Below are 10,708 nucleotides of genomic sequence, written 5' to 3'. Positions count from 1 at the left end.
AGAACATATTGTGGATAATAAAACCACTGCTAAAGGCCTGACTCAAGCACTGCATGGCAAAAAGTGCCACAGCAGCAGCGAGGCATCCGCTTGCTCAAAAGCTTCCTCTGCAACCCTTCATTTACTTTTCCGCTCATATTAAATCACCCTGAATGTAACACATTGACCAAAACAACTGCAGCAGAGGACTTCTGTCAGGTTGACCTCAGCTGTGTGCATTCAAGGGAAAAGGCAGCACCAAAACCAGAGCACAATAACCCCACAGCGTACTAATCTGAGACATAGTGCAGGATATACTCACTCATATCTGCCGTTTCATTTATACACTACTATAGGCTAATTTTAATGTGCAATAGTAATACAAAGATGTTGCCAAAATATCTATGTATATATATTATATAGGTACCTTATTGACTTATGAAGTTATTTGGTCAAAATTGTAATAACCAAAAAGAAGTATTTTTGATGGGTGTGCTTGGAAGAAGTCTCTTCCACGAGTTTTTGATCTGGCCTCCTCTTCCTATGAAGAAAAGGTCAAGTGACACAAAAATAGCTGCAGTATCATAATAGTTTATGTTTCTTCTTTTCTACACAAAAAGTGAGAGAATTTCACATTTCAGTTACTTCTAGTTGAATTGTAACATGAGACAGTTGCCCTAAAAATAGTGTTGTAGACGCAGAAATGAATGAATGGATGCTGCCCTGCAGAATATAACTGATTTCTGTTTTCTACGGGTGGGTGTTTGTCTGATGAAGATCACCAGCAGGAGCCTTTCTGCTTACCACCTTCATCATTTTCAGCTATATTACTGGTGACACGGGCGACGTGAAATACAGCGGAATTAATATGGGCAAATTAACGGATTATATAACATGTAATATAGGCACTTTATGGCTGAGCCGTAAACGTAAGCACAGAGGAAGTTATTAGATTTGAAGGGCATGTGGACTGCTATATCACTGACACCAATATATCAACTGCTCCCAATAGTTTAGAAATTCACGTTGAATTATTACGGCCTAGCAAATGAAGCAAGCTCACAATATGCCCCCCACTACCATCCTCCGAGAAATAAATATCTCCCAGACACAAGTTAAAAGCCCCGAGGCTACAAAATCAATATTTCATAGGCAGGAGGTGATAAAGAGTCTTGATCCACCTCTTCCTGTCTTTGAAGCAGCCAGTAGTCCAGTGGTGAGCAGCAGGATGGCTCGATGCCATCTGAAGCCACAGCCAAGTGGATTTGGGCCACTGAGCAAATTTAACAGGTATAGGAAAGAGTTGGCTGCACTTCACTCTGCAGTCTGTTGATAATTTTTTGAAATAAAAGCCAGGGTGACCAGCACAGGGGTGTGTGTGAAGCTATTTATCCATCGATTTCCAAACTGTGGCCCTGTCACTTTGGAATGACCCTGTGGAGAATCGAAGGCCAGGGAATAAAAGTTAAAAGTTTCCTGCGCAGGCTGGGTCATTACATGCTGCTGAGAAGGTCTAACCGCCACTGCTTTGAACTAATTTACTGGAGTCCAATTTGATGCAAAAGTTTAAGTTTCAGGGGTTAAAAAAAATTAAGATCTTGGATGTTTTACATTGGCAGACATTAGGGACATGAGATCCTTACTTGAATTGAGGTTCTTTTTGACAGTGGGTTTTCATAGTTTCAGTGGGTTTCAGCTGTGATCTGTGATTCTGGGTGAATAAGGAAAAAAAAAAAAAAAAAAAAAACCTTGACTAGACACCTATATGACTTGGGTTTGATTCACAGTGGAGCTTTAGTTTCCACCCATTAATAGGACCACTGCAATGCAACATGTCTGGACTGTTCATTGTTAGGCTACTCATCATGCTTTAATTCTATTAGTAACAGTGTTTAGATGATTTAATTTACACTGTGGAACGGAGCGACAGCTGCACAAACTGGATTTACGTCCACGTAACTCACAATCATATCTTGACATGTTTCACTGTTGAACAGGAGACTACTGCTGGTGCGATCGCTTTATTTGCATTAATTAATATACAGCAGTGAATGCAGTCAATAGAGGCTCTGCAAATGGCCTTGCTTGATGTATTTTGGCTGAAAAGCCATCATTCTGTGTTCACTATCTGCACCTGCATCAGAAAGATGAACATGCATTATCTGATAAGAGTGAGAATAATGATGAGATGATGCATTTTTATAAATGTGATCCGTTCCTCTGTAACACCAGTGTTCTGATGTGTGTCATACTGTTTCTGTAATATTTCCCTCCAATGTATTGAAAACAAAGAAAGATCAGACAATCCATTTGTCCACTACTGATCAATCATAATTAATTTCTGAAACAGCATTTGGGGTCTTTGTGTTTACATGTGCGCTCATTTTTGTGGCAATTCAACTGTGATGTAAAATCATTTAAAGTTGTTTATATGGTAACTATCTTGATAAGAGTCCTGAACAAGCTCCTGCATATTTATCCAATCTTGTAGTTTGTGCAATGTTTGCATTAATGACAAGAGCTGTGGGCAAGGCTGGATAGCTTAACTGGGAAAGGCGGGCAACTGCCCAGCAGCCCCGGAACCACGGAAGGGCTAAAAGCTCCACTTTCACCTCAACGCAACACTTAAATAGTTCATTTAATCATGAGTTAAAGCTCCCGTTTGTAAAATAGTAATACCGATGGCACCCGAAAGTATCTGACGAGTTGGGAATGAGATGACTATCTTACGACTAGTAGGAGCATTAAAATGCACCTTCAAGGCCACTTTATGTAGGTTTGTGTTGTGTCAGGGGCAGTAAAAGACAGGAAAAGTTGTGGAGTGCTCCAAAAACACCAATTTACTTGAGGAGCATTCCACAGGTTAACAGGTTCAATGGTTCCACGGGATAGTATCATGACTTGGTGCATTAGGGGCATCCTTGCGAAGGTGACTGATGTGATTGCATAGGGAATATCACTCCATGGTCTCAGGGGCTGACGGTCGTCAGCAAACAAAAAATGCTTTCTGTTTTCATTCACGTCACACAGCTTTACACAGCTTGAACTCGATTCTGAAGTTGGGACCAGATGAGGTCGGATCCAAGTGAGACGCACAACAAGCAGCAATCAGTGGCTGAGAATAAACCGGAGCACAGATCAGACATTTTATCCCGGAATGTATTTACACCACTAACCGAGATGACACGTGCAAAATAAACATTAATTAAATAAAAACCCTATGGGTAAAGTCAGGGCCGGGCCGCAGAGCACTGTTGGAGCTGGGAAATGGGACTCGGCAGCGGACTTTGCTATAGGCGTTTATTCTGTGGCTTGAACCCAAGCTGTCCAGGTAAAACTAACACTTTTTTTTTTTTTTTTTTTAATCACATTGCCCCCCTGCTGTCTCGCCAAACTGTCGGAGAGAGGGAGCCTTTGTGAAAAATAAACTGCCATCTCTCGTGGACACTGATTTGGTAGCCTTTGGCAAGGTGTGACTCCCTCAATACCCCTGCACCAATGAGTCCGAATTTAATCTGGTGGCTTTAGCATAACACTGGAGAACAGCAGCCAAGAAGAAATGGGTCCGTTTGGGGAGCCAGGAATGCACTTAAACGGGACATTGAGGGAAAAAAAAAAAAAAAAAAAAGGCTCCCCTCTAATGAAACAGTCTGGTGACCTATAGTATTTCTAATAATCAATTTTGCCTTTGGGAAGTGCGGATCATCACACGCGGAGGGGGTGGGGGGGTTCGTGCGGGAGTTTGATTCCCCTCTTGGCCACATGGAGGCGCCGCAGACCCGCATTCCTGCGTCTCACTTGCTCGCTTTGACAGTGCAAAAAAAAAAAAATAAAAGTAGCGGAGCCGTTACAGGAGGAAGAGGAGGAGGAGGAGGAGGAGGAGGTGGGGGGGCTCTTTTTTTGAACGCTTGAGCTGGAGATCAGATGCTCCCTGTGCGGGCTGTGGAGGGAGCAGGCACGGGGATTCAGCGATGAGCGGGGCCGAGCGCACAACTTCTCTCCAGTCCTGCTGCTGACTGCTGACTGCCGCTGCTGCCGCTGCTGCTGCTGGAGTTTTCTTTAGGATTGCGCACAGAAAACGAGCTGGACTTTACTTCTTTCCGCCAACATGTATTCAGCAGCATTGCTACTGATGCTGGCCGTCAGGATCTACGCAGACAGCATGGAAGGACCAACAGGTAAAAACAAAACAAAACAAAAACAAAAAGAAAAGAAAAGAAGGGGAGATGTTCGCCCGCACCTCTCCTCTACAAGACGGAGTTGCTGTTTACAAAGTTGATGCCTGGGGTTTTAAAGCCGCTCTTTTCTTACCAGTTGCGGGCGTGCATGTGCAAACCGAGGATGTGTTTGGCTGTTTTTTTTTTTTTTTTTTTTTCCTTTTCTTATCTTTTTTTGAGGTTTCAAAAACTTCCAAAGTTGTCTCCTCTGCTCCTGCAGTCAGCGGTGTCAACTTTCTCCTCCGTGCTCGCACTGGAAGGTTAATAATCCTAGGGGCGCGTGGTGTGTGTGTGTGTGTGTGTGTGTGTGTGTGTGTGTGTGTGTGTGTGTTGGGGGGACGTGTTCGCCTTCATCCTCAGTCAGAATATAATCACAGCATCGTTTCATTACACGACTCAGTGCTACTTGTGATTGCTCGATTTTTCCAAAGGAGGCTCCGTCTCCAGATTAAATCTGCAAGACTGAAAACAATAAACCTGAAAGAATGAAAGTGGACCATCTCTCTCTCTCTCTCTATCTGTGTGTGTGTGTGTGTGTGTGTGTGTGTGTGTGTGTGTGTGTCTGTCCGGTGCATTCAGCAACATGACGTTTACTGTCATGTTTTCACTGGCCAGGCTTCACTACGTGCCAACGCCATTATCTCCTCCAGCGTGTCATGTTAATGTTAATTACATCCTGGGAGTGATTAAGTCTTCCCTTAGTGCTTTTCTTTTTTTCCTGTTTCTTTTTTTGTTGTTAATTGCTGATGTGTGTGAAATGGGCTGCTAACTTTCCCCCAATGTTAATAGTACTGATGGAACATGTTGACATGATGAAGTTGTTTATGCGGGCTGTAATCTGCTCGACTGGTTTTCTAGTTTGGAGCAAAATGAGCCATCAGAGGCGTTTTTTTAGGGAGGAAAAATGCTGGAGTGAACAAACACAAGAGGACGCGTGTGTTTTCTGCAATACAGTGGAGATGAATTAGTAATGTGAGTCTTGCCCCCCCCCCCTCCTCCAAAAAATGATCATAATGATAATAATAAAAATCACAGCTGATCCAAATATACTCTGTTTATCTCGCAAACTGTGGTAGACACAAGTAGACAGTGTTAAAGTGTGTTCAGAGAGGAGGGAAGCTGAGATTTTCCAAGCCATAATAGGTGAAATCCACAGAGCCTATCTGAGATCGGAGCTGAAATCCTCTCTACTTTGCCTGTGGCGAGTTTAACATTTGAATGGCTGAAGCAGTTTTTTTTTTTTTGAAGATTTTCCTGAGACCTCTGAACCTTTTATTTCTTTTGAGGCATGGTTTTTTTTTTTTTTTTGGCAGGACAAAAAGAAAAAGAAAAAAACAAAAAAACAAAAAAAAAAAAACGCCTCTGGTCACATTTTTGTCAGGTTTGCGTCAAGTGAGAGTGCCAGTTGGTTTGTGTCTCAAGAATGCTCTGCAACTGGTGCGAGAGCGAAGATATAAATACTCTGGTGCACTGGTGTCAGTTTCACGTGCAGCCACCGAAACCAGTTGCCGAACAGACGCGCGGCGAGCCACTCCCTGCTCTCCAGGATCAAGTTGGTTCTGTAGGCGAGATTTAATGGGACAAGCCAACTGTCTTATGAGATTGCACAGAACAGCAAGAGAGGACGGTGTCATCACCAGCTGGCATGCATTTCAGCTGATTTGTTGGAAACGGACACAGGTGGGGCTGTGCTCCAAACATCAGCTTTTTTTTTTTTTTTTTTTCCCTTTGCTTCTGACTGAAATGTGCTGCAGGACCCGGCTGTTTACTGTTTTCTTGATTTAAATCAGAAATCTTTTTACACTGCTTCATTCACACAAGTTGCTCGGCTGCTTTTGTTCAAAGTGAATTGTGCATATATAAGCAGTAATAGAACTAATGCTTATGTTTGGTGGACGAAACGCCAGAAAATGATGATAAATGCCCATCACAATTTCCTAGAACCAAAGTGAGGCATTGAAATAACGTGTTTTGTCCGACCAAACAGTTGACAAGGCAAATATATTCAGTTTACTATCATGGGAGACTAAGAAAATAGTCACATTTGAGACGCCAAAACCAGAGAATTTTGACATTTTTATGAAAGAAATACTCAGAACAATTTTAATAATAGATAGTGATTTATTCCTGCCTCTCGACTAATCATTCCAGCTCTTACTAATAGTGTAGTTTCCACAACACACATGCCTCCTAAGTCAAATCTGTGGGCCTTTAGTATCCTCAGGTGGGTGCTGTTTATTTTTGACATACCAGTCCCCCTTCTTTGTTCCAAAACCTGTTTACGAAATCTGAATTGGTTTGAGGGCTGTACCTAATGATTATTTTAATCGGCCAGGTCAATTTTTTTAGTCCATAAACTAAAAACGAAGTGAAAAATGTTCATCACAATTTCCCTGAGTCCAAATGACGTCCTAAAATCTCCTTTTTTGTCCAGCTGGCAGTGCTAAAGAAAGACTCTTCATTGACTGTCAAAGATGACAAAGAGAAGCAGCAAATCCTCAGAAGCTGGAACCAGCAAATGTTTAACCTTTTCATCGGAGGGATTATTGAAATCAGCGATAATTGAAATAATTTAGCTTTTGATTGTTCGACCAAATTGTTGCAGCTCTTAATTTGTTTTAACAAAAACAAGTTAGTGCTACACACCAGAGCTGCAACAATTAATCATTTAATGAGTGCGTTATCAGATAATAAATTACTCTGCAACTATTTTGATAATATATTAATCTGATTGATCTTTTCTTCTCATCTTTTAAAGAAAAAAATTAAAAATTCTCTGATTTCAGCTCTTTTCTCTGGTTTCTGTTCTCCTCTCTGACAGTACTCTGAACATATTTGTGCTGGTAACAAAACAGGACATTTGCAGACGTCATTTTGGACTTTGGGAAACACTGATCAACAATTTCTCACAGTTTATCGACCAAACAAGGAATCTATTAATCGGGAGCAGAATTGACAGACTATTTGAAGAGGAAAATAATTGTTAGCTGAGACCTATTGCACACATTCGTTTTGGAATTGAATACCTTTATTCAACAGATGATAGGAAATAAGGGTAAAGATGGAGGGTGACAACAAAAGGTCCTGGCCTGTCGGGATGTTAGGGCTCATGGTCGGCGCCTTTACCCCCAGGCCACCCAAGATGCTGCTTTTGCTTGGAAGAAGGTCCATGTATCCTGATGTGCGGTCATCACTTGTTAGCGCTCAACAAGACATCGCCAGTCTGTGTCCTCGCGTTCAAATTATGGGTGCAGTCGTTCTGATGTGTGTCATATGCACGTCATGCGATGTGTGCTGCAACCTCCGATTCTCGACCGTTGTCACAAGTCGATGGTACTTGATACTATTTAGATTTAGTACGCAGCTAAATCTTCTGTCTGAGTCTGAGCGCTGCAGTTTGCTGTTGCACATGCAGCGCTCCCTACACTTGTTCCTGTTGTATTCAGGCACATGCTTGAGTGCGTGCTGCTCTTTGAGGTCTCAGCTCCATAATTTCACCTACTGAATATATTATTGTAGAGGTGAGGCAAAAACCTGCTGTGTTGTTAAAGCACACCTGGCCTCTGTTAGTGTGTGTGTGTGTGTGTGTGTGTGTGTGTGTGTGTGTGTGTGTGTGTGTGTGTGTGGGGGGGGTGACTGCTGAAAAACATGAAACCACGTGAGCGAACCCCAACACCGAGCGGCGCTGACACGCAGCTCCACACACTCCGAGATTGGGGGTCAGTAGGAGGTTAGCTTGAAAAGGACCACACCGAAATGGGCGCTGACATGAGGAGGTGGGCTTTCACGGGCTGCTGGGAGGATGTAGAGAGGGTCCTCAGTGTGTAGCGGTGTGGATCCGGCTCAGTGTTAATCCAACAGAAAATAGCCTGACACACACGGCTCTCCTGGGGCAAATGTGGAGGCTGTAAATGGAGAAAATGGAGCGTGTGCTCACACAAAAGGCTATGATGAAATGTGGTTGTTCTGAAGGAAATAACACGAGACTCTCTAATAGAACAATACTGAATTGCATAATAGCTACACATTGTTCAAGAAAATGAGTACACTCTAATTATAGTTCATGATAATGAAATGGGAAGGAACAATTGTTGTGTCGACACCCCTTTTATAAAGGAAGAAAAATCACAGAAATCTATCAATATATAACCCACATCATTTACCAGACAGTTACAAGCCCTCAGAACTGCGCTGCTGAATTTTCTGAGGCAACAGTCTAAACAACCTGGCTTTAATTGTCTCTTTGCCTGGAGAAAAATGGACGCAATCAACTTGAAATGGATAAAAATGACCAATTAGAAGCGATAAAGTACAGCCCACATTTCACTCCTCACCTCTCTGACGCAGCATTAGATGGACTGCGTATTACAGTCTACCCGAGCCCATTTTTCTTAGGTTTAAATGGATGGGTCAAGCATCAAATACGTGGACGTATTCAATCAGCCAAAGCAGCCTGTTAGATGGAGCCAAAGCAGCCCCACTAAGGTAGGAGTCGGAGAGGCCTTCCCGCCCCTACCTTCCACTACTTTGATGGCTTTCGAGAAATTTAATTGCCTCTGCTGTTAGATGCCAGTCATTCTGTTCATCGCAGAGTTTTTGCTGGCAGTGTGGCAAAAGCGTACTTGTAAAGGTGTCCCACAGAATTAAAATTGTTCATTTAATCATCACAGCTGAATACTTCATGTTTTTTTTTTTTTTTTTTTTTTTTTTTGTGGAAGTTCTGAGACCTGTGGATAGCTCTACAAACGTCATTGGCTTTGTTTAACTGCGACTTGATCATGAAAAGGGTTTTCTCTTATCATCTAGGGAGAAGTCAGGGCCACTGAAATCAATTTTCTCCAAGACAGTTGGGTTGGTGAAATGCAATGTAGACTTCAACGGAGCCTGTTGTGACTGTCAACACACCAAAGTGACCGCAGAGAACTAGCAGCAGGAAAGGCTGACTGCAATGTGTTTTGAGTAGTTGGTAGCCTGGAAAAACGCTCTATAAATGCAAATCTATCTTACCATTTACCATTCAGCAGGGACCGTCCTGGAAACCAGATGTTGGTCATTCATGGTGGTAGCAATCACACCATCCCCGACCATTATCGCCTTGTGCAATATGTCCGGGACGTTAATCTGCCAGTGCTGCCGCTACTCACATGTGCCTGTCACCAAAATGCGTCGTTAATGGAGCTGACGGTGCTACCCGACCGCCTTGGCCCAGACCCACGAGGCGTCTTTGTGGGGAGAATTGAGACAGTCTTCACCTCTCCAGGTGTTGAAATGTGTTGTCCCCCCCCCTCCCCATCAACAACAAATCATTACCGAGCAGATGGAGTTGTGCCAGCAGGCACCGCACTGCCTGTCAAGCTGATCGCTGAACGTGTTTAGACAATAAAGTTAATTTGCTCACTTTTCGGCATCCTCTGCCTATGTTGGTATTCAGTTCAGATTACTTTTTTTATAGAAGCTGCTGGGTTTGTGATTGCAGTTGCTCGCTCTTCCTCAGTGACTCATTTCATTGCTTACACAGCTTTCAGTTTTATTTCAACAAGCTTTATAATGATCTACTGCATGGAACGCTTCATGAAATCACCAAAATAGTTTAGGGGAGTAAATTCACATAGCGTGAGCGCATCGGCTGCTTGAGAATCAGCTGCGAGTGGAATGCGGATGCTGTGTGTAGCAGGTATGCAGAATGCTGCTAATTGTATGATTATAGAGTCTCAGAAGGCTGATCTGCTGCTGGGCAACAAACACAGAGGAGTGTACGGCTATCCAGACTTTTCTACCCTACTCAGCTTGCTTTTTAGCAAATTTTAGCAAACCTCCAAGTGCCTGAGATCGCTGTCTGCACTCCTCCAACCACTCTCTTCTTCAAATACAAGCGCTCGCCGTCTGCCACATATCATGTCTCAAATTGTCCACGGAGCATAGAGAGCGCGGGGATAAAGCTTTGAAAGCAGCCGCAGAGGCAGCTTACCCGATTCCGGACAGGCAATTGCACTGACAAGAATATTTGTCCCTCAAAACTTGACTACATTTCACGTCTGCAGAGTGTCTCCTAATTCCTCTAAGCACGGAAATATCATCAAGCCAGCCATGAACACTTATCTTGTCAAAGCTGAAGGAGCGAATCTCGCACAATATCACCTTAAAAAACTGAAACGCCGACGGGTAACAGTTGGTGATGTGCCCCGCTATCCTGTTGCTTTGGTGGTGTGTGTGGATTCTACCAAACTGAGAACACTGGAGCTGTGTCTAAATTGTAAAAAACATAAAAGCACAACGCAGTAATTCTAAGTAACTCTAATTAAAGGTTCTGGGTGTAGAAAAAAAAAGTGTAGAAAAAGTGAATACAAAATCTGCTGGCTCTGCTTTTTGATTGACACTATTGTCAAATGATGGACAGCACAAAGAATGCAGAGGTACTGTTCGAAGCTGCAAAACATTCAAATAAATTACAGGCTGTGGTGAGACAAGGACAAGTTTATTCAAGAAATTATCGAAATAAGTTTTGTTCGAAA

The 10,708-nt window shown here is 42.9% G+C and overlaps 1 protein-coding gene across 4 annotated transcripts in view; it reads left to right on the top strand.

Moving 5' to 3' along the window:
- The first annotated feature begins 3,885 nt into the window (after positions 1 to 3,885).
- ptprua (protein tyrosine phosphatase receptor type Ua) overlaps positions 3,886 to 10,708 on the top strand; it is a 196,891-nt gene continuing 190,068 nt past the window's right edge. For all 4 annotated transcript variants that reach the window (XM_037093288.1, XM_037093287.1, XM_037093286.1 and 1 more), the window contains exon 1: positions 3,886 to 4,157. In XM_037093288.1, coding sequence (XP_036949183.1) covers positions 4,088 to 4,157 — 70 coding nt within the window. In that variant the 5' untranslated portion in view covers positions 3,886 to 4,087. The remainder of the gene's footprint in view (positions 4,158 to 10,708) is intronic.

This window comes from Acanthopagrus latus, chromosome 3 (genome assembly GCF_904848185.1).
Source record: "Acanthopagrus latus isolate v.2019 chromosome 3, fAcaLat1.1, whole genome shotgun sequence".
Classification (NCBI taxonomy): Eukaryota; Metazoa; Chordata; class Actinopteri; order Spariformes; family Sparidae; genus Acanthopagrus; species Acanthopagrus latus.
The sequence above is the reverse complement of the archived record's forward strand: the minus strand, read 5'-3'. Positions and strand labels throughout refer to the sequence as shown.